Source organism: Balaenoptera musculus, chromosome 20 (genome assembly GCF_009873245.2).
Source record: "Balaenoptera musculus isolate JJ_BM4_2016_0621 chromosome 20, mBalMus1.pri.v3, whole genome shotgun sequence".
Taxonomy (NCBI): Eukaryota; Metazoa; Chordata; class Mammalia; order Artiodactyla; family Balaenopteridae; genus Balaenoptera; species Balaenoptera musculus.
In genome coordinates, this window is record NC_045804.1 from 15806943 (window position 1) to 15830741 (window position 23799).

At 50.9% G+C, this 23799-nt stretch overlaps 1 protein-coding gene across 1 annotated transcript in view; it reads left to right on the forward strand.

Annotated features, from left to right (window-relative positions):
• MARCHF10 (membrane associated ring-CH-type finger 10) overlaps positions 1-23587 on the forward strand; it is an 83268-nt gene extending 59681 nt beyond the window's left edge. Inside the window, exons 6-10 of the mRNA XM_036835510.1 lie at positions 1844-2010; positions 4476-4585; positions 13922-14035; positions 20395-20437; positions 23526-23587. Coding sequence (XP_036691405.1) covers positions 1844-2010; positions 4476-4585; positions 13922-14035; positions 20395-20437; positions 23526-23587 — 496 coding nt within the window. The remainder of the gene's footprint in view (positions 1-1843; positions 2011-4475; positions 4586-13921; positions 14036-20394; positions 20438-23525) is intronic.
• The last annotated feature ends 212 nt before the right edge of the window (positions 23588-23799 follow it).

Sequence of the window (23799 nt, forward strand, 5' to 3'; positions counted from 1 at the left end):
CTTGATGTTTTTTAATGAAAATAAATTCTTAATTTTAATGTAGCCAACTGTATCCATCTTCTTTACAGATTGTGATTTGTATCTTGTTGTCTTGATTAAGAAATCCTTCGCTAACCTGGGGTCATTATGACATTCTTCCTATTTTCTTCCAAAATCTCTACAGTTTTCCTGTGCACGCTTAGGACTTCATGTGAAATGAATTTTGGACTTAAGTGTGATGTTTAATATGTGGTGTGAGGTATGCATTGTGAATACCAAGTTGTCCCAGGATCTTTCCCCTGCAGAGCCACATCTGTCATATAACAAACTATATATGTATAAGTCTGTCTCAGGGCTCTCTGTTCTGTTCTGTTGTTGGTTTTTTTTTTTTTTTTTTGTCTTTCCCTAAGGCACACCATCTCAATGACTGAAGCTTTATAAGTTTATAAGTGCAAAAGCCTCCCTCCCCACTTTGTTCCTTAAGAGTCCTTGACTATATACATTTAAAAATCAGCTTTTGGGGATATTCATTGGAATTGCATTGAATCTACAGATTATTTGGGGGAGAACTGACATCTTGCAGACATTGAGTCTTTCTTTGATAAACATGGCATATCTCTTCTTTTGTTTGTGTCCACCATGAGATAGTATAATTCTGTTCCTTTTCATTGAACTTCCCTTTCTTGGGGAGAAAACTCTTCTAAGACACTGAGCATACACTCCTATATCCAGAGTAATGTCCATTTCTTCCTCTCCTTTGATTTTAGTCTCTAGCCAGTTTTGCTTTCCTTGACCAGAGAGTCCCTAGGCCCATGAGGATTCTAAACAACAAAAAATTAGCCTTAGATTCCTCAAAAGCCTCCCTACAGAAACATCGACCAGCTATTCTTGACTCACCATTTATGAGACACAAATATGTTTGCTTACATTTTCATTAATTCCATCTTCATCACATTCCAGAAGCTTATATTCTGGAATGTTGGCATAATTTATTGGCAAGGGTTGAGTTACTGGTGAGTTCACGTCCAAGTTCACTGGTTCATCATTCATCCCAACCAACATCTACTGAGTGGTCTCCACATGCCAGTCCTTTACCAGACTCCAGGTGCACTTTATTGTCTGCACGGCAGGTTCACCCGCTCCAGGCTGCCCCATGACCCTGTAAGTGGGTAGCAGTAGTCGGATTATCATGGCTTTACACATGAGGAAACAGAGACCTGGGAAGCTCAAGCACCTTGTCCAAAGTCATCAAACTCACAAGTTTTAGAAGCAAACCTCAAAGCCAGGCCCTGGCGGGTGCGGGGAAAAGAGCTCCTAGCCTCTGGCTCAGTTTCCCTCTGCAGCTCTTTCCCAACCTTCGGATGTGTGATAGGAGCGCTGGTGCTCCTGGTTCGCTCACACGGATCAATAACTGCAGAGGAGCCTGACTTAAGAATCCGTGAACCTAGGGACTTCCCTGATGGTCCAGTGGTTTAGACTCCGCGCTTCCACTACAGCGGGGGCGGGCTTCGATCCCCGGGGAGGGAATTAAGATCACACATGCTGCGGGGTGTGGCCTAAAAAAAAAAGGAAATTAAAAAAAAATTAAAAATACCTCTACCACCTGCCTGCTGCGGCCTAAAAAAAAAAAAGAAAGAAAAGAAAAAGAATCCCTGACCCTGTTATCAGTAACCATCATACCGGGAAGAACCTTCAGCAGGGTCAGAGGGAGCAGTGAGTTAGCCCCCAGGAAGGCATGGGGGCGGCGGGGGCGGGTGTGATGGTTCCCTTTTCCTCCCCGCCCCACCCTACACTCTGGGAACTGGTATTTGTGGAAACGGCAAACGTGTAGACTCCTGGTGACGAGGGCTTGTTTTCCACTTAGTCTCCTGGAGGAGGAGTCCGAGGAGGAGGGAGACTTGTGTCGCATCTGTCAGATAGCCGGGGGTTCCCCCGCCAGTCCCCTCGTGGAGCCGTGCGGCTGCGTGGGAAGCCTGCGGTTTGTCCATCCGGAGTGCCTGAAAAAATGGCTGAAAGTGAAAATAACATCAGGTAGGTGGGAAAGGCGGAACGACACACGTGCCGCGTACTTGCCACGAGGCGCCGCCCTGTGGGACGCGCAGCCTTGACAACAGCTCACGGCAGCAGTCACTCGGGGGGAACGGGGCTCTTGCTCACAGCCCCCGAAGGACAGGGGCAGGACTAAGCTGCCTTCAAATTATGGGAGGGAAATGAGTTTTGTTTTGTTTTGTTTTCAAAGGCTCAGGGAAGAATCCTGGAACGTGCTGTCGAAATTCACCCCTGCTCGAAGCCTGAGCAGAGGTGCTAAAATTGCCTCCCAGGAGGAAGGAAACTAGAACTGGGTCTATTGGCTGGGTCTCAGCAAGCACACAGCGGCCACCAGGGCAGCTGGTAGACAGACCAGTTCTGCTTCCTTTTACTTGGGGGGAGGGGGTGGGGTAGCACCTAGAAGCTGACCCAAGCTGCCCTTTTGCAGCAAGGAAAAGAGCACTGATCTGATTTTTCTACCGCCATATTAGATAAAGAGATTCCCATTGTGCTCATTTTGTCAGCTCTGTCTTTAACAGATCTTGTAACTGGGTGTGAAACCCCGTTCTCAACTCCCGAGGGCGGTTATAACCTAAATATAGCCATGTCAGTAGGTCGGCTATAGTTTTCTTGGCAGAGAACAGGAGGTTTCTTCAAAACATTTAGGAACAAGAGCAACTTGAATAACAACAACAACAAAAAAAAAGGACGCCAATGCAAAGAACACTTCGCTTCAAAAACACCTAAGGCTTTTAGACTCCCCTCTCTGAAAACTTTTTACCCCAGAGCCAGATGCTGTTTGTCTCCTCCTCCATGCTCTCCTCCTTGGTTATCATTGTGCCAGACAGCCCAGGAGACCTATAACTTGACCCTGTCCCCGTGGCGTGTCGCCACGCCCCCTCACCAAGCACAGCACACCATTTAATCAGGCAATGAACACGCAGGATGATCCGGTTAACTGTCTCCTCCCCGAGGCCCTTTCTCCACGTCTGCAGGAGAAATGTAGGAGCGACCACTGCCCGAATTACTTAAATGCATCTCCACACAGTGAGCAGGGTACCCAGCCCTTCAGAGAGCGAAGAACAAGTGGATCTCAGCCACTAATGACTATGCTGTGCAATGCTTTATCTTACGAGAAATTTGGGCTAATTAAACATCTAGCACAGAAAAAATTACTCATGAGATGTGTGATGAAAGTACTGCTAAATGCTGGTAAATGCTAATGCTGGTCTGGGTGTAATCGGCAGGATTAGATTGGAGGACACATGGGACCCTCCGTAGCCTTAAGTATTATAGAATGATGCTTTAAAAAAAAAAATTCAAGTCAACAAAATGCAGATAAGGGATCACTGTTCATCCTTGTCTTTTGAAATTCTCTATTATTTACTACCTCTTTATACCCCCAGTGGGGAAAAATAGAACTGGGGTATAAAACTGCACAAACCCTATCTTTACCAAATAAATTCAAGTAACAGATTAGTCCTCTGTTTTCTTTTCTTTTTTTCTTTTTTTTTTTTTTTTGGCCGCACCTGTTGGCTTGTGGAATTTTAATCTTAGTTCCCAACCAGGGATCGAACCTGGGGCCCCCTGCAGTGGAAGCGCAGAGTCCTAACCACTGGACCGCCAAGGAATTCCCAGTCCTCTGTTTTCTAATGCATAAAATAAACACTAGTACATCATTAGCCAAAATGCAGCACCTACACTAGGGGGAAAGGGCATATGGCAACACGCTTGCTTAGACATAACAGCCATAGATCTGCATCTTCCACTTTTGCATTGGGGAATAGGATAAGCGTAGGAAAAAGTGCTGATCTAGAATTCACGTTAAAAAAAACCCAACAAACCAGCGACAAAGGAAGCCTTCTCCTGTTTCTTTTCCCAAATGAGGCTGAACTCAGGCTCAAGCGTTGGCCCCAGATACTGCCAAAGCAGTGCCCACACATGGCCCCGGGGTCCCTTCACTCTTCTCAGGCGGCAAGTCACCTGGGCAGGAGTAAAGACAGATTTTTAAGCCACAGATCAAGGATAGCTTCTGCCACCATTTTGGTCCTTACTAATTTATTTGCTTGGACCAGTGTTAGATCTGCCAGGAAAAACAAGAGTAACATAGACCCAGTATTCACTCTTCTGGCAAACACTTCTGTTACCGACTCTCAGCCTCCATGTAGTAATTCTAATTTTAGGAACCAATATGTTTATATTTAAACAGAAAGCAAGACCTGTTATTTAAAACAGGTGAAGTTCCTGGGAATTTCACTCACAGGGAGCTTGCATAATAATGAAAATGATGACAAAGGAAATTTTTTGGATCTCGGGTTCAAGGTCATTTTCTACCTTGAACCTGAAGGAAAGAAAACTGACTGACTAAAAAAGGCCACTGAAACTCAGAATTCCTAACACACACACAAATTCGCTCGCAAAATGTCAACACCAAAAGGGTTACGTGTAACAAAATTCTTTAATTTAAGGAGCAGATCTTGGCACCGTGAGGACCTGTGAGATGTGTAAACAAAGCCTGCTGGTCGACCTGGATGATTTTAATGTGACCGAGTTCTACCAGAAGCACCAGCAGTCCCGGGTAAGAGCTGCTCATACCCGCTCTGGGTCCATAGGCTAGAGTCGGGTAGAGGTACAAGGCAGGAAGAAACTCTTTCCCTGATACAAGGAACGTAGAAGCCCTGTGCAGGGGGTGAGTCTGGGAGTCTCCTAATTTAGCTCGCTTCTCTGAGAAGGTCTGTTACTAAATTGGACCACTGGAGGGTTGGAAGACTTGGTTGCCCTGGGCTGAGGTCCCACTGCTGTCAGGGACAAAGTAGGAAGCTACAGTAGCTGACTGGACACACAGAAACAGGAATAGTCTGGGAAGCTTCATGCCCAAATTTGCTGAAATAATTTAATAACAAGAGAAAAAAATTAGGGTCTTGGAGGAAATAGTCTCCAGTTTATATATCAAGTAACTCTGGGGTAATAAGGAACTGCTTTGCTCAAGGTTTAAAAACATGTAGTAAGCACCTACTGTGTGCTTTTTTTTTTTTTGGCTGTGCTGCTTGGCTTGTGAGATCTTAGTTCCCTGACCAGGGATTGAACTCGGGTCCTTAGCAGTGAAAGCACCGAGTCCTCACCATTGGACCACCAGGGAATTCCCCTACTGTGTGCTTTTTTTTTTTTTAACACCTCGTGAATTAATTCTCCTGGGACATTTGGATTGAAGTTCTAATACTGTGAAAGAGTTAACCTTAGGTGGGAAGGTGATTTATGCCCAGGATAATAGTTCACTGTCCAATTCTCAGGCAAACAATCTTCTATTTAGAACTGTACTGCCCAATATAGAAGCCACAAGCCACAGGTAGCTCACGAACAAGTGGTTACTTCCAGTTGAGATGTGCTGTGTTATACACCAAATTTCAAAGGCTCAGTATAAAAAAAAAAGAGAGTAAAATATCACATAAATAATTTTACATTAATTATGTGTTGAAATGATAACATTTAAAATATATTGGGTTAAATAAAATATATTATTGAAATTAATTTCACCAGTTTCTTTTTACTACTTTAATGTGGCTCCTAGAAATTTTCAGGTTACATATATGGCTTGCATTGGTGGCTCATATTGTATTTCTACTGGGTGGTGCTGATCTGGAAGATGCCTTGCACATAAGCAGTCAATAGATATTTATCAAATGAAAACAGCCCATCATTACCATTAAAATTCAAGACTGACCTCCCTCATCACACAATTAGGAAAAACATGATTAATAATCACGACTGTAAAGCACATAATTTAAAAACTATAAAATCACTGTTAGCAACTAAAATGTCACTCTTCAGAGGAGTCACTTTGGCTTTCAGGTCATTAGCCTGTCTGTATCCAGACCTTTTCTTGCAAAAAGCACAGCTGAGTCAAAATGGTGCCCGTGAGTGTGGGCAATCCTGTAGTTACCTTTTTAAAATCCTAAGGTTGCTAGACAAGAAAGGAAGAAAGGATGAAAGGAAGGAAGAGAGGAAGGAAGGAAAGGAAGGAAGGAAAGGGAGGGAAGGAGAGAGAGAGAAAGAAGGGAAGGAGGGAAGGAAGAAAAGAATGGAGATTTGAGCAGCACAGCCAATAAGTGTGATATAATGGACATAACGCCATCCCAGCCTTGAAGATTGGGCTTCAGGAAGTTGAGGGGAGGGAGGCGGAGAGAAAGGAAGAAAAAAGTAGTTTCCTGAGAAAACAATTCAGTATTTTGAGTCCCTACATTTTGAGGCCTGAGGGTCTCAAATCACTCAGTCGTAACCCTCAGGCACTGAGATCTGAGATGAGAAACAGAAGCGACTCACATTCTTGGACCCTGAGGATGCTGCAGTCAAACAATTGAAAGGAACCAGGCCCTCTGAGTGCCTGAGGTCAGGGTGCCAGCTAGATGCAGACAGCTTCTCTGAGGTCATTTCGAAGAATAGATTATTTCTGGGAGTGGAGCCTGCAGGACTTCACAGGAAGGACAAGACCAGGCAAGGCCGGGTTACCCGAATCCCACCAGAATATTCTGCAGGCATCACCACCTCCATGCAGCCCAGGGGAAAGCCTTGTCTAGTAAAGACCCCTGTTGGTCCCAAGCATTTTCACCTCGTTCTCCCTCTGCGAAGCTGCTGCCGCCACCACATACTGCTGGCTCACCAGTGGCACTTGCAGAACCGGCTCTCTAACAGCAGCTTTTTCCAGTTGCACAAAAATGTGTGCATGCACGTAGCCCGAGGCAGCCCACCCCGCCAAAAAGCACACCAACTTTGACTAAGATGTGAACCTAAATCCTATTCCCTTCCCCAGAGTGGCCCTGTGACCTTGGGGAAACTACACCAACTCTGGATATCTCAGTTCTCTCATTTGTAGGAAGTGGGAGATGATAATTCCTATCCCGAAGGATTGGATGTAGGAAAAGACCCCAGTACATCACCTAAGACAGTACCTGAGCAGAGAAGACTCTTGGTGAATGAGAACCGTCATATTACAGCCCCAGAGATGCCTGACCTCTTTGGACTCAAGGGAGAAAGCTAAGGGTACCAGGACCAAGCCAGAATCCATCACAGAACAAAGCCAACTGGCCCCCACAGGGGTCATACCTGTAACCTCGGCCTCACTGCATCCTACCAGCTGAGAGAATGGGCTATGAGCACATTCTAAAAAGAACCGTGAAAGTAATCGTGTCAGCCAGGGTCTGGGCAGGAAAGAGATGGTGGCACATGCACAAGGGGCGAGTGATGAGAGCTGAATGAAGGGCCAAAATGTGGATAGTAAAAGAGCAACAAGGAATGATGAGGCACTCTGGGACCGGCAATTGACCCCTCCTAGGCCTGGAGTGACAAGGGGAGGGGGCAGTTATCAGGATCAGGAGGGCTGTGGCTACAGGAGAGAGTCACCACCAGCCTGTGACCTTCAGCAGGGGAAAGCTGCCATGGCCACACCACTGCCCAGCAGAGAGGGAACGAGGGGAATAACTACCCCAGCCCCTCTCTCTTCTCCCGCCCTCTGGTCTCCAGCTAGGGTCTCCCATTAGCTGAACCCAGTGGGGAGCCAGACGACAAGGGGACCTAGTTAATGCAGTCCATTGAGATCAGCCAATGATGGGCCACAGGGCAGGGTGGAAAGTGTATCTGGAGGGGAAAATGGAAAATATCCAGCACAGTAATTACACGACATAGAAGCAGAAGAGAGTTCAAATTAGTTTCAGTGAGAACTTGACAGGCTGTCAAAGCCTTTTGAAAATGCCCTTCATTATAATCACAGAAAGAAACTAGATTGACAGACCCACCCTGGTGGGAGAACAAAGGTCCCAAGAACCAATGTGCAATATTTATCTGCTGATGGAAAGCAGTTCGGCTCACACTTTTACAGCAGTTCTGACTGTTCCGATGGCCCGTGGTGAATTCAGTGGTGTCTGTTTGCTAACAGTCTGAGTTAAACTTGAGACACTAGGGAAGTGTGACTTCGACAAGTTCAGAAACTCTCCATGGATGAAGACCAGAGTAACTGTCATTTAGCACAAAGATAACAAGGATGGAATACAATCGCCGCTCGTCCCCAGGTGGGAGACCGTTGGCCTGGCCAGGAGGTTGATGTGCACACCTGTGCTTCCGAGGTCCAGGCCCTTCTTCCGACTCCCAAACCTTGGCTCCTCTGGGCCCACTTAGCCAACCCTCAACGCCATTCACTCCTTGGCAAATGGGTTCCCTTCTTGAGAAGTGGGGTAGCTGATGCCAAACGCAGACATGTACCAAGAGAGGGTCAAAACCAGAAGAGGCTTAGAACTGGTTTCCGCTCAGGCTGGCCTGCACTTAACCTCAACTAACTAACTAGCAAACTAACTCACTAACTTATTTTCTTGTGCATTTTTCACATTTAGATTTTTTTTTTGCTTTTCCTTAGTTATAAAAATCACAAACACACAAAAGTCTCCCATAATTGAAATTAACATTTAGCTGCATGTCTTTTTTTTTTTTTTTCTGATGCCTGGGCTCAGCCCTGGAGATTCTGATTTAATTAGTCTGGGATGGGACCAGGGGTCAATTTATTTATTTATTTATTATTATTTTTTTTTAATTTTATTTATTTATTTATTTATTTTTGGCTGTGTTGGGTCTTCGTTTTCGTGCGAGGGCTTTCTCTAGTTGTGGCAAGTGGGGGCCACTCTTCATCACGGTGCGCGGGCCTCTCACTATCGCGGCCTCTCTTGTTGCGGAGCACAGGCTCCAGACGCGCAGGCTCAGTAGTTGTGGCTCACGGGCCTAGTTGCTCCGCGGCACATGGGATCTTCCCAGACCAGGGCTCGAACCCGTGTCTCCTGCATTGGCAGGCAGACTCTCAACCTGTGCCACCAGGGAAGCCCTATTTTTTTTTTAAGTGTGGAAAAATACACATAACAAAGAAATTTAACTCATTAACTTTTAAGACACATGTTGAGCGCCTGCTGTATGCCAGATACTGTGCTGGGAGACACAGCAGTGCCCAAGGTCAACACAGTCACTGCCGTCTCGCGGGGAAGCAGATTGGCGGGCAGTGACCCTGGTGTGGGAGGGTCAGAGCAGGGGGTAGACGAGCAGCTGTGGACACAGCGCAGAGAGGCCTGACCTGCTCTCAGGACCAGAGAGACCCTCCCCACAGAAGAGCCATTGAGGACCGGAGAGGAAAAAGAGGAGTGAGCCCTCCACACAGAGGCTCTTGAGGGCAAAACCCTCTGCTCACGTGGGAGACAGACACCTCACTCAGTATCTGACCATAGACTGTGGACACACCCAGGAGGCGCCCGGTCAGCACTATCAATGGTCTCTGAGGTGTGCGTGGGCTTGGATTAGTGTATGTTTCCCTGGTTTGGTTCATTGCTGCCCGTGGCCTCTAACACTGAAATCCGATTATCCCTCCATCTCTCAGACACTGAGCGGTTCCCTTGGACCCCGTAGGGTCAAGGCTTGTTACCAGACTTTGAGCAGCTAGATGAGGAGCTCCTATAGGCCTGGAGAGTGGCCCCCCGGAGGCTAAAGTAGCTGGGTGGGGGGGGCCCCAGGACCTGGACTAAGCACCTTGGGCTACGGGCATCTAGTGGTCCAGGCACTGGCTGGCAGCAGTTCACCCCCGCCCTAACTCAAAGACGCCTGAAAATTAAGCCCAGCAGGCATTCCACACCCACTGCCCACCTCCCAGTGTGCTGCCGTGAAGCAACTCCACATCTTCCCATGTGTGTGCACTTTAACCTGGACGTGGGACTCATGCTTGATTGACTGGTTGCTTGATTTGGTTTCTGAGTGGAAGGAAGAACTCCTGGATGGCAACAGGTAGAGCTCCAAGGAACATTCCAGGTTGCAAAATGGACCAGGAGAAAACAGGTTTAAGAAAAGTTGAGGTCACAGATTGTACACTCAAATGCCATAGAGGCCAGGCAGATAACGAATGATCAGAATCTCCCAAGTGGCATCAATTGGGAGTGGTGGCCATTGTGACAAAATTGCGAATACTCTCTTCAACGGAAGAAGTTCATGTCTGTCCTTCTTTCCTTCCTTCCTTCCTTCCAGCCAGAGCACATCCACAGGCCAGATTCAGCTTACTGGCTACCAACTGTTGATCCTTAGTTTAAAGCAGGGGTTCTCAAAGATGGGTGGTCCCCAGACCACTAGCAATAGCATAGCATCACCTAGGAATTCATTAGAAAGGCACATTCTTGGGCCCCACTCAGACCCACTGAATAAGAATCTGGGGAAAGGGGTGCCCAGCAACTGCATTTTAAAAGGCCTTTTCAGTAATTCTGATACATGTTAAAGTTGGGGCCACTAGAGTCGATAGTCATCACTGGTCCAAAATTATACATTCTTTTCCTCATTCTTTCATCCGTGCATATATTTATTGAGCACATATCATATAGCAGCACATATCATATACCAGACATGGGCCAGGCACTAGGAGCACAGGAGCAGGCAAGGCACATGTGGTCCTTGCCCTGAATCCTAGCTTTAGCTCTTGCCTCTTGTTGGATGTTTTCTCGGTTTTGTGAAATACCATGTCGTTTTAGCTCATTTTGCCATAATGCCTTGAGAAACAGGCAGAACAGAGGCTACTTCTCCCCGTTTATAAATGGAGTCCCTTTGTCCATGCACAGTTAAAAGTCTGCCCAACATCGCAGGGCACGGTGGCCCCAGGCTGCCTATCCTGGGGGCCCAGGCCCCCTGTGTGACGGAGACGTGCTCCTGCCATCTTGGCCCTGCCGCACAGGAGGGGCTCAGAGGGCCTCTGGCTGTCATTGCTCAGAAGCACAGGCCTGACTCGCTCCATCTTGGCCTCAGACAGATGTCCTCGGACACACACAGTCACCTAATCACCTTCACACCTGGGAGCATTCCATGAACATATCTGAAGACTTGACAGAACGTTCAGCCAGGCTGTCTGTTTCTTCGAGCGGATTGTGTTGAGAATTTCCATCCGTAGCAAATCTCTTGACTGAAATGAATTTTAACAAAATGAAGGGGCAGGAGAATAGGAAGAAAAACATGTGGCAGGTGGGCTGAGCGCTCCCAAGCCCCTGTCCACTGCTTCACATGCCTCTCCCTCCCCTGAAAGTCTCCCAACGCCCATCCCCACCTCTGCTGCTGCATGTGGGCAGCAAAGGGTGATGCAACTGGGTTAGGGAGGGGAGGGGAGGGAGCAGCTCCAATAAATAACGCTCCAAAAACTAGCTCATTCTGCCCTTACCGAACAAATACCACGGACGGAACTCTTTCTGATAACAAATCCCTCCCACTTGTGGCTCAGAGTATAAAGGATGACTCTGAGCTGACTATGAAACGCCTGCACCGATTGGCTGGCCCGGCCCTTTTGTCCAGCATCACAGGCTCTGCAAAGGGTACACATAAAGGAGCCGGGCCAGTGAGATTTATGGCACCGAGTAACAGGTTCCCTCCCACAGACCAGAGAAGAGACACAATCTGCTGGAAGTGACTTTTCAAATGATCTGCAGAAAACATTAGTGGATATTTTCCCATCTGCATGCCTCCGGGTCTTATGGAGTCATAAAAAGTAAATGATTTCCCTGAACGCTGTGACAAACCTGATAGTTCCAAGCCATTTTCTAGCTGATTGATTTGCCATTATGCATCGGAGTGTCTGTGAGCAGAAAGGCTTCCTGGCGAAGTGAGTGCAGGGGAGAGGGAGCCATTGGGAGCTCATGGGAGGCCGCCGCACCAGGAAAAGCGAATGAGGGACAAGGCTTGGCTTGTGTGGAGGAGCTAAACAGTAGGTAGGTTGGGAAGGCTTCCCAGAGGCGGTGGCTCCTGAGAAAGACCGCAAAGGAGGCACCAGCTCTTGGGAAAGATGGGAGAAGGCCCTTAACACAGAAAAAAAGTAGAAACAAGCAACCAGCTCTCTGCCTGCTCTAGGCCAAGGTCAGGAGAGAAAGGCTAAAATAGGAGGCAAACCGCTAAGGATAGTTGACTAGAGCCTTTAAAGACGGGTCTGTGGGGTGGTGGAGGGGTCTCGAGCAGTGACCTTGGGGCCAGCGGTCACCAAGATCTGGAGCTGGCCCCGATGCAGAAGGAAGAGCGCATCGATCTTTGCTCAGCTTGGGCACCTTTTCTGGCAGCTGTTTCATCCTGGAAGAGGTGTGTTCTGCGCCAGCTTCCTGAGCTGCCCTCGACAGGATGAGAACAGGATGATGGGCCTGTGAAGCACCTCGGGCCACTGAAGAAGGAAGGAGGAGGCACTGAGATGCTCACTGGGTCAAGTCTGAGCTTCGGTTCTCCTGGGAAAATGGTCATGGTGCCGACCTTTCCCAAGGGTGATGTCAAGGGCCATGCCCTCTGCTGGGGATTTTACTCCCCCAGGGCTTCCTGAGCACCGTCTGGCCCATCCCCGACCCTCCCACCCTGGAGATTGGACATGAGGACAGATGGGGGAGTAAAGTGGCAGGCAAGGAGGAGTCATCACTAATCCACGAATTTATTGAGGGTCGATGCAGGTCCACAGGGTGAGGCTCTGGAGGACAGACGGCCAAAGGAGCCGAGGACAGAGGCACCGTGGTCAGCCAGACAGCCAGATCCTCCCTGGGAACCTCCCTGTGTTCTCAGCACCAGTGAGAAAAATACAACCCACCCCACCCACCGAGAAAAAGCAAAAACATTAACAAGTGCAAAATGCTGCGTCCAGAGTAAAGACAAATGCTTAGGACTCAGGGAGGAATGACTAGATCAAATGAGGATCATCAGGAAGTCTTCTGCAAAGAGGTGACACTGTGACAGCTATAAAGGAAGTCATGCACACAACCTTAGAAAGGTGGAGAGTGGCAGAGGAGCATCTGCACAACAGAAGCACCAAAACAAGCCAACAGACCACACAAGAAAGAGCGAGCGCAAAGGCCCTGAGGTCCACAGGGCAAGCACGCTCTGGGGGTTAAATGATAACAGAACAGCCAGGGCGGGTGGGGAGTCGGGGAGCCCCTAGGTGAGACCATCGTTAAGCCCATCTGTAAAGGCAGAAACGTACAGAACTAAGGCCTGAGGCCCTTTCTCTGGGCAAACGAGGGATCTAGGCAAATCAAGTGCCCCCTCCCACCCCCGTGGCACCTGTGCCCCAGATTCTCCTACAGACAAGTCTGCCCTCCTAAGACACACATCTCACCGTGTTTACCTCTCTACTCAGAGGCCAGCAGCTACACACATACATATACACAGCATGACGCCCAAACACCTCAGTTCTGCCTAACATGGTCCCACCTTTCCATCTCCCCAGCCCATGCCAAGATTTGTTAAAAATTCAAAACAAACACCCTCCCCATATACTCCAGCCACATCAGTGAGTAGAGAATTTTGCCCAACATACGCTCTGCCCTCTGTGTGTTTGCCAGCATGCAGTGCCTCTGTCTGAAAGGCCCTGAACGCCCCCCCCATAGCCACCTACCAAAGTCCCTCCCATCCTTTAAGGACCAAAGATGCCACCCCCCACGTCACACGCAACCAGTCTCTTTCTTCCCCTTTGCATCTCCCTCGTGGCCATTGACACATCCAGCTGCTACTGGAGCCATTTATGAATGAGGCGCTCTCTCCCACATCACAGGAAGGGGTCCCAGCAGGGAGATGAGACGTTTTGCCCTGTGTTCTCCAAACACCCAGCTCAAGGCCGTGGCAGGAAACTGCTCAGTAAATGTCCACGGCCTGGGACTAAGCCTGGAGCCTTTTCAAGCATCTTCCACTAGGCAGTAAAGGATTCCAGGATGGCTGCCCGGCCTCCGCCCTGGATTCCCCTTCTGCTCTGTTCTCTGGTCCTCCAGGACACGGCTTGCCTTGGGGCTCGGGCTCTTGTCCTATTTCTTGTCCCCTCTTGGCCTTGTACCCTCCACCCCATGATTTAGACCATGTATATTTTACAGATGAACTTAAGAGTTTCCTTGTCCACATGTAGGCACAACATGAGCTGATGAATTCAGGCTTGTGCCTGGTGCTGCTGCTTCGTCTCTATGAACAGAGGTTTGCAGAACTCATGAGACTCAACCACAATCAGGATGCAAGAGAGAGGGTGAGTCCGGCCCTGCCTGGACCGTCTGGCAGCAGTCCCACTAACCTTGCCTTGCCGTTTATTAGATGTGCATCCACTGAGGTGCTCAAGGTCAGCTGGTGGGATATGGCACTGTCATCATTAGACTAAGACTTAGTGGCTGCTAGGTGTAGGCACAGTGGCCCTCTGGCTGAAAAGTAAGTGACAGTCACGTAATTGTTAAACATGAGTCGTAATTAAATGGTCATTAATGGTCGTATAAGCAAGCGAGTCTCTAGGGATATTTGCCCCCCAGAATAGAGGCCCGCAAGGTTGCGGGGTCTGGGTGTGCATTACGTGTGGATGCCCACTGCCCAAGCAAGGAGGGTCCATGAGAAACACGAACCCTCCCTGCCCCCAGCCAGGGAAGCTGTTTATTTTGCTTTGGATCCTAGGGTGTGTTATTCCAGCGTCTGTGTGTGTGTATGCCAAGAAACAAAGGTGCTGATGGGGTCCCATCTGTCATTAGAGAAGTGACAATGTATTTACCAGAAATGATCATCTGTGACTGCCCTTCCTTTCATAAGAGAACCGAGGCCCTCCAGGAGGCCCTGTGGCGTGGAGCGAGAAGCCTAGATCCGCTACTCTACCAGAATGCAGGAGACGGACAGGCCGACCTCTGAAATGTACAAGTACACTTGGCTGTTGTCAAGTCAGAACCCTGAGCCCCAAGGGACTGCCCTCCTGGTTAAATGCCTCCCTGTGGCCAGGCCAGGAAAGACCACTGGCAGCACAGGGGCACCTCCCTTACCTTAAAGCCATGCCAGGCGCTGATATTTTTTTAGTGTTTGGGGTTCCCCGTACACCCCTTGAGGCTTGGAACTCAACCTCTGCTCACATCAGAAGGTCACCACTGGAAAGAAAGCCAGTATGGCAGTGGACAAGCCAGTGATGGGGCCGCGAGGCAGCTTTAGTGACGCTCTGCCCCCCTTATCCCACGTACCTCTCCTTCTCTTCGCCTTCCTCTCTGTGTCTCTCCTCTTCTACCTCAAGTGGGCAAGAAGCACCTGTCGGCACCAGTCACTGCCTGGAGGTTGGACCCCACTGGCTCCAAGCGCTCCCTACACGGCCCCAGACCTCGCACCACTGGAGGCCGAGGCGATCCGTTTGGAGCCATCCCCACTAGAAACGCCGGGTTCAAACCATTAGCCATAAGAATTCGAGGGGCTTCCCTGGTGGCGCAGTGGTTGAGAGTCCGCCTGCCAATGCAGGGGACGCCGGTTCGAGCCCTGGTCTGGGAAGATCCCACATGCCGTGGAGCAACTGGGCCCGTGAGCCACAACTACTGAGCCTGCGCGTCTGGAGCCTGTGCTCCGTAACAAGAGAGGCCGCGATAGTGAGAGGCCCGCGCACCGCGATGAAGAGTGGCCCCCGCTCGCCGCAACTAGAGAAAGCCCTCGCACAGAAATGAAGACCCAACACAGCCATAAATAAATAAAATAAATAAATTAAAAAAAAACAAAAAGAATTCGAGATCTGTCCCTACATCTTTCTGGCTTCAATTCTCCCCTTAGACCCTAAGCTCTCAATTAAGACAACAGGCTGGGTCTTTGCCAAAATTGTCTCCTCAGGAATCTCACCCTCTTTCTGACCCAGGCCTGTCCTTCCTTTCACTCTTCCGTAGTTTTAGTGGTGACATAAATTCCTCAGAGAAATACATTTTTTTGAGAAAGAAGTACAGGAAGCAGGAAATGATCCTTTGTTTAACATGTCTGTAACCTCATTTTCATGATTCCACATCTTTTTAATGAACTTTTTACTGCACACTGAACTTCAAAGCACCTAGGGTTTGATAGAGGTTACAGATGGCCACAACATCAGCAAACAAACGCAAGTGACATAAGCCTCCAGGACTGCAAAGCACACACAAGAAGGCAACAAGCAGTACAACCCACTGGATGAAAACCTAGGCCCTAAAGCATTGACTCTAGAGAACGTTCTGGTAAAAACCATCCTAGAGAAGCAGTAAGTGATGCCAGGAGCAGGCCGGGAGCCAGAGAGGAAGGAAGCAGAAGGGACAGGGCAACACTCTTCTCTCCCCACAAGCTTACCTGTAATTTGAGATTCCCTGAAATAGATCTCACCCATTTAAACCACCAAGCAATATCCAGCACAAAGAATCAGTTAAGACGTACCCGAGGGGCTTCCCTGGTGGCGCAGTGGTTAAGAATCCGCCTGCCAATGCAGGGGACACGGGTTCGAGCCCTGGTCCAGGAAGATCCCACATGCCGCGGAGCAACTAAGCCCGTGCACCACAACTACTGAGTCTGTGCCCTAGAGCGTGAGCCACAACTACTGAAGCCCACAAGCCACAACTACTGAGCCTGCGCTCTAGAGCCCACGCTCCGCAACAAGAGAAGCCACCACAATGAGAAGCCCGCGCACCGAAACAAAGAGTAGCCCCTACTCGCCACAACTAGAGAAAGCCCGCGTGCAGCAACGAAGACCCAGCACAGCCAAAAATAAATTAATTAATTTTTTAAAAAATTAAAAAAAAAAAAAGAGGTACCCGAATGGAACTTGGAAAACAAGTGGCTTCTGTCAAATTCATACTCTTCTGGATTTGAGTCTCAGTATTTTCTTGTAGAAAACACTCATACTCTAAGGGTACCGTTTAGCAAAAGAGAGGCTCTACGATGGAAAAGAAACCCTCCTTCCCTCTCCTTTACCTACCAGAACTAAAAAACCCATTCGTGCCAGGCTTCTGGTTGTTTCTCAATAAGACACCCAGTGATGAGTGCCTGTCAACGGTAGTGATCATTCATTCACTCCTTTATTCATGCCCTGGCCTGTATCAGATGCTGAGATGGGAATCTGGGAAAGTGGCTACCAAACATGATACCATGATGTCCCTTTCTTTGAGGAGCTTATGATCAAGTGGGAAGATGTGACTCACATATTTAGAAAACCAGTTAATAATCAGAAAGTAGCCCTTGGTCAAGAGAACCAACGGACCCACTGAATTCCCAGAGGCTGTGATATTGACAACCCAAGATCTTCCCTGACTGTGGCTTCCTGGGGTTTCCAGTGATCCTATAAACAAATAATATTTCTCCCCAGTGAGGCCATGAGCTTTTTGAAGGCAAAGCCAGATCTTCTACACTTGTCTCCCATGATGCTGGGCACACAGTGAATCACGTCTGACTGCTGACCAAGTCCCAGGCACTATGGTGCCAGGAGCATTGAGTGATTACAAACTTGCTAAAGTTTGTAAATTTTGCTAAACTGCCAGATAAGGATGTGGTCTGCTAAGGGTTGCAGAGGCAGGGTTGGGGGAGGATGTGGTCACTGGCAACTTGGGACATGGACCCCTTATCTCTTTTGTACACCACAGTCCTCCAGTGCCTAGAAAATGCCTGGCACATAGTAGGTGCTCAGTAACCTTCTGATGCTCAAACAATGAACTAATGAACCAATACCTGCTTCTTCCAGGAGGCGAGTCTTGAGTTATGTTTTGGAGAAAGTGATAGTACAAATTTGTGGAGCGAAAAAGGTATTCTAGGTAAAGGAACACTCCCAAGTTCAAGGCATATTTATGTATTCAAAGATTTTCTGCGTGCCTACTATGTGCCAGGTTCTAAACTAGATTCTGGGAATATAAAGATGATCAAGACACGCTTTGGGGACTTCCCTGGTGGCGCAGTGGTTAAGAATCTGGCTGCCAATGCAGGGGACACGGGTTCGATCCCTGGTCCGGGAAGATCCCACATGCCGCGGAGCAACTAAGCCCATGCGCCACAACTACCGAGCCTGTGCTCTAAAGCCCGCGTGCCACAACTACTGAAGCCCGTGCACCTAGAGCCCATGTGCCTAGAGCCCGTGCTCCGCAACAAAGAGAAGCCACCACCATGAGAAGCCCGCGCACCGCAACGAAGAGTAGTCCCCGCTCACCGCAACTAGACAAAAGCCCACACACAGCAACAAAGACACAACGCAGCCAAAAATTAATTAATTAACTAATTAAAAAAAAAAAAAGACACGCTTTGCCTAAAAGGGACTCAAGATTCTAAAGAGACAGACATGTAACCAAGATTATCAAAAAATGTACCTTGTGTTACGACAGGAGATGGAGCCATATGTGGAGGAACACAGAACAGAATTAGAGGATGTGAAGGGCCACCGTTCTCACCCCCTCCTTCCACTCCTTCTCCAGGACAGACTCTCCAGGCAGGGCCTTCAGGGACACAAGCCGACGTTTCAGAGGGCTTGCTTTTAACCCAGTTAGGTTGTACACTTTGCCCTCAGTCTTCCCACTGCTTTGGGAGCCTGGTGGCAAAGCTGCTTCCATTATTGCTCTTGTCAACTGCTCAGCTGAGGAGGTGATGCTTGAGCTTGAATCTCGGACCAGGGTTGCTGGGGAGGGAAGGGCATTCCATGCAGAAGGGAACGCAAAGGCTCCGAAAGGAAAAGACTTGCACGTCTGGGAAAGTCAAGGAGTTGAGCGTGGCCGGAGCTGGCAGGAAGTGAGCAGGATGTGGAGGGTTTGTGTGCAGCTCTGGGAGGCCACTGAAGGCTTTCTAGCCTGGGGCTGGCAGGCCGGGAGATCTGCGTTTCCGAGAGAGAACGGGAGCGGCCTTGTGGAGGGTGGGCTGGAGGGGGAAGAGCCCGGCGGGGCGGCTGCTGCCCTGGGACAGGGTGAGGGGGCCCACGTGGGGAGCACTGGAGATGGGGGGCAGGTTTAGGTGGGCACAGAGTGAGGTACAGGCTGAAGGGAGCACCGCCTGTTATCCTCTGCAAATGCCCAGCAGGAAAGTGGCCTTTTCTCACTTCAGCTGTTCACGATGGGAGCATCTCCAGAGGACACAGCGCCCCACCAGCCTCACCTGATCCCACCTGGGCTCACCCTTTAGTCTCATGGGGACACAGGGCTGTCCTGCGGGGTGAAGCTAAATGGGCTTGCCTTCCCTCCCCGTTCTCCCTTTCAGCGCCTACGCGGGACACTTCAGTATTCAGGGCCTACACCCCGGGGCCCCTGTCCTGGGCTTCCTCCTAGCCCTGGGATTCGTCAGTACCACACTCTCCATTCCCCCCAATGAAATGACCCGGGACCCCGAATTCCTCTCCCTGCCTGCCCACAGCAGCTCCCCTAAACCCCTCAAGTGCCTAATTCGCTAAGTTAGGTAAAATAGAATCCCTGTCAGTGTGCCAAAAGGCAGAGCGCAGAAGGGACCCCAGGCCTTCCATGATGCCCTCCTGGCGTGAGCACCCGCCTCTGTCTTCTGCCCCAGGTGCGCTGCACTAACACCTGACCTGTAGGAAAATGTTCACCTGGAGGGGAGGGGAAGGGACTGCAGTGGCTGGCCTGGGGGGCAGGGAGGGTCTTGAAGTAGCTCTGAAACCCCACTGGCCCATTCACGAGTGAGGCTAGATGGACTTACTCTAGGCCCTCCCCATTCACACCTTTTCTACAAAACCGAAAACCCTTGCCTCAGAGGACCGAATCTACCCAAAGGATGCAAGGCCCAGGCTTGGCCCACAGTTGGGAAAGCTTCCCTACTCACCAAGACGGCGCTGCCTGGTGGCGTGTGAGCGTTGGTTTAGAAAGATGCCATCCCCTGGCATGGAATCTAGAGGCAGGATGAGGTCATCCTAGCAGCCTGGAGAAAATGGAGGCCGTTGCTAGCACAGTCCTGATGTATCATTTACCAGGTAACCAGGACTGCTGCTCTAGAAGAAATTGCATCCTTCTCCTGCCCTCCCCCTGGCCTTCTGGTGAGAGGGACCCAGGGGCCACAGCTGCCTCCACGCTGGCCAGGCAGTTGCCCTAGTAACAGTGTCCAGCACCCCTTGTTTTGTCCCCCAGCCTGTCACAAAGCCCCTCTGCAGCCTGGCACAATGGGCTCCCATGGAGTACACAGTGTTTCTTATTGTGGCATAAAAGGCCATAAAGTCAGAACAAAGAGGGAGCCCAGAGCCCTGATGGGCCCGCTGCTTCCTGCCGGGCAGAGAATACAACCGATTGTTTAAAAGCCAGTGGTGAGGCAAGTGGCCAGTTAGCACGGCCTTCACCCCACGGCCTGCAAATGTGATTCGTACCATCAGGATGGGATTCTGCTATTCAGATCAATTGCTGAAAGGAAGCAAGTCTGTTCACACTGCCAAATTTAGAAGCCCCGAACCAGCGACGGTGACCTGGGCTATGGCTGAGGCTCTCATTAGGATGAGCCTAAGCCCCACAGGTGCTGAATATCAACACTACCCTCGGCACCTCCACGCATTTACTCTGCCCCTTTAAGGTGACGTAAGGGATTCCTAGAACATCCCCGAGACTAGGGAATTAGACATCTGTTCACAATTGCTTTGGAAAAATGATTCATTTTTCATTGTCTTCTTTCTCATAGTTGTCAAGAAATTACCCACAACCCAGACCGGAAGAAAATGAAAGTAGGTTTGGGGATCAGTCCTGCCATGTTGAGGGTGTTTGCTAATTTGCTCTCTTTCGGTGACTGTGTTGAACCTAATGGTGTGGAAGGAAGTAATGACCACCACCCAGAGGCAAAAAATAACCCCACAAAGCTCGGGAAACTCTAGCTGCAGCAATCGGGAAGGCATGTCCAAGTATGCTGGATGCAGAGGAGATAAGAATTTTAATTCATCCTGAAAGCGAGGGGAAAGGCCAACAAAGGGAGGACGGTCTCCTTGGGCGTAGGACAACTTGCTACAGGTTCTTTCCTTTCCCTTTGCTGGGATTCACCAGCATCCAGCCCTTGGGGAGCCCCTGAGGGGACAACAGTCATTCACAAGCTAGTACTGGATTTACTGGATTTTCTCACTATTTGGCCCATTCAAGTGGGCCTGTTGAATTCAGAAGTTGAACAAGGAAAACAGGTGTCGGGGAAAGTCAAAGGAGGCAGGACAGCTGTCTTCAAGCAGGCTCATTATCCCATAGAAAACCCAGCTGAAGAAAATGAGCTCCATTAAAGCAGGCAGGCTGGCAGTCAGACTTGGGAAGAACTTCTCCATCAGCTGGGAGAACAAACATTACAGTGAACTGGGGGGTGACAATTCCATCCCCAGAGGCTGTTCTGGTGAGAAATTTCACAACTGCCTGCCTTAAAAGGTTTAGAACAGCGATTGCCACGCTGGCTTCGCCATGGGAATCACCTGGGGAACTTACCAAAAATACAGACTCCTGGGCCCCTCCCAGAGATTCCGTTTCAGGTGATGGGGTGGGCCCCTGGTCCTGATGCAGCCGGTCACGGTGATGCTTTTGGGAACCCCCAACAGACCCGTCTGCAGGAGAAGCTAAACCAGCTCAGAGCTCCGCAGGGTGGGGCCCAGATGACGACCCTACAGCACCCAATCTGTTATTCAGGGCGCGCAGTCCCGAGAACCCGGGCTGACCATTTTCAGACGGGGGGAGGGCCCTTCCCTCCGTTCACAAAAGGAACCCGCAGAGTCGCAGTCCCGGGCGCCACCGCGGGGGTCCAGCCGAGCCGGGTGAGGGCCCAGCGCCCCCCTGCGCCCTTGCAAGGCCCTGGGGCCACTCGGGGCGGCCGGCCCGACCCCCGGCGCGGTCGCCTGGGCCGACCCCGAGCGGCTGCTCCCCCTCGGGCAGCCGGGAAGGGAGAGCGGGCAGGGAGCTGTGAAGTCTAGGACGGACCTTTGTGTGCGGGCGCACGCACCCCCTCTGCGCCCGGCCTTTGGCGAGAGCCCCTGCTCCGGAAAGCGCCCCCGCGCCTCGGCCAGGACGACTCGGTGGCGCGAGGCACCGGACAGGGTCTCGGCGCCGCGCCCGGCTGCAGCCCTCCCCAGCGCACGCCCCGGAGGCGCCCGCGGTCTTCCCGGTTGGAGGAAACCTGCTGCGGCCGGGCGCGCCCGGGAGGGTCTGGCTGGGCAGGGGCGACCCCTAGTGCCCAGCGGGGGCCGCTGCCTCCCTGCTGCCCGGGGAGGCCCTGAGCAGGATGGAGAGCCTCCCACCCACACCCCAGCTTGGGGATGGGGAAGGGGCACCCCGGCTGCAAGCCTGAGCCCCAGGCAAGGGGGACGTCTCTAGAGGGCAGGAGAAGAGCACCCCTGGGGTGGTGCTTAAAAAGGAGTCTCCGCCGAGGGGACCCTGCCTTCCCGTGTTGCTCTGAGGCAGATGGTCCCCTGATGTCACTTACATCCCTCTTCAGGAAGCTGGGTCTAGCTCTAGGATCCACCGCTCCCCCGTCCCGGTCCCAATATGGGGGCCGCCAGTTCTCCCCTGGAAACAGGTCTAGGCCCTCTCTACCTGCCCTGAGCCCTGCACACACCCCCGACGCTGGCAGGGGCAGCCCTGCACAGAACACCGTCCTGGCACGCTGGTCAGATGCCGCCGTTGCCTGGCTTCCCGCCAGAGCCATGATCAAGACAGGAGCCAGGGCAGCCAGAGGCAGATCCACATGCCTCCCGCCCTCCCCCTGGGGCCACCCTTCTTTGGTCTGCGGCAGCCTGGCATGACTCACCTGGTTGGCAGCGCTTTGTTAAGTTGGGTTGTCAGAGCTGAGTCACAGCTGTGACCTGCTGCCCTAGCTCGATGCAGGTAAACAGGGAGGGGAAAAGGCAAAACATCAGGGCATACCAGGTGACACAAAGAGAAGCCAACCTCTTTGTGGCTCTGTGGTGCCCATGCCAACCTTCTCACCCTGTCCCCTGCACCTGGGAACCGAGGCCACACACAAAATGCCACAGGTGGCACAGATGTCAGGGCAGCTGGGGAGAGTCCCTGGGTGGGTGCGCCTGGCTCTAACAACCTGTCACACAGCTCTGTACCCCAGCCCCCCCGACAACTGCTCCCCAGTTGGCACGAATAACTGTCACCACACCAACGTCCGAGTCCAGGGAGGGGAACAATGCCTCTGGCAGCCACCAGTACAGGTGTGACAGGAGTAGGCTCGAGAGCCTTCAAGCCAAAGGCTGGGCCAGAGCTCCTCCCCGCCATACATAAAAGTCAAGGCAACTAGATTTGGGGGAAAGAACAGGAGTGAAAGAATGGGGGCAGCTCATGGGGCTGGGGCCTCCTTGTGGTGGAGGTAGATGCTGAGAGGGTCCAGGTAGGGATGGAGGGATAGTAATTATTCCTGCTCCCCTGCCCTTCTTCACCAGTCAGAAACCGCTTCCAAATAGTCAGGGAGTGCTCACTCAGGCCAATGGGAAAAGAAATGTACTGAGAACAAGAGTTTTCCCCAAGAATAAAGAAAAGCCCGCACCCCACCCCACATCCTCCACTCTGACCCCACTGCCATCTCACTGCCTCTTTGCCCTCCTGCCCTCCCTCCCATCACATGACCCTCTGCTTCCAGCCAATTTGATCTCTGAAAGACTGGGGTTCCTGTTCTCCGCACTGTTCCGGGCACTGTAGCGCACATGTGCACGTGTGTGTGGGTAGGTGGGGGGTCACTGGGGCTGGGGGAGGAGGGGCAGGAAGGGCAGAGATGCCACGCCCCTCCATGCCAGATCCCACGGCCTGCCGTGGCTCCACAGCCTGAGAGATGCTCTTGCTTTCCAGGTTCCGAGTGGAGAGATGGGAATGAAAGTAGCATTTGTGAAAGCAACAGCCAAGAGGTCTAGCAAGGGAGCTGGCCATGGAGCTGGGAGGAAATCTCTCCCCCCAGCAGCCCTCCCTACGTCCCCACATGCCTCCCTTCCTCCTCCTCTCTACTGAAACTGAAACCAATGTGTTGGCAATTATCTTTTTCAACCTTCTGCCACTCTCTTCGTGGGGTCCGGCTTGAGCATCTACAGACGGCAACAGCGACCAGCCTAGTCCCAGACAGCACAGG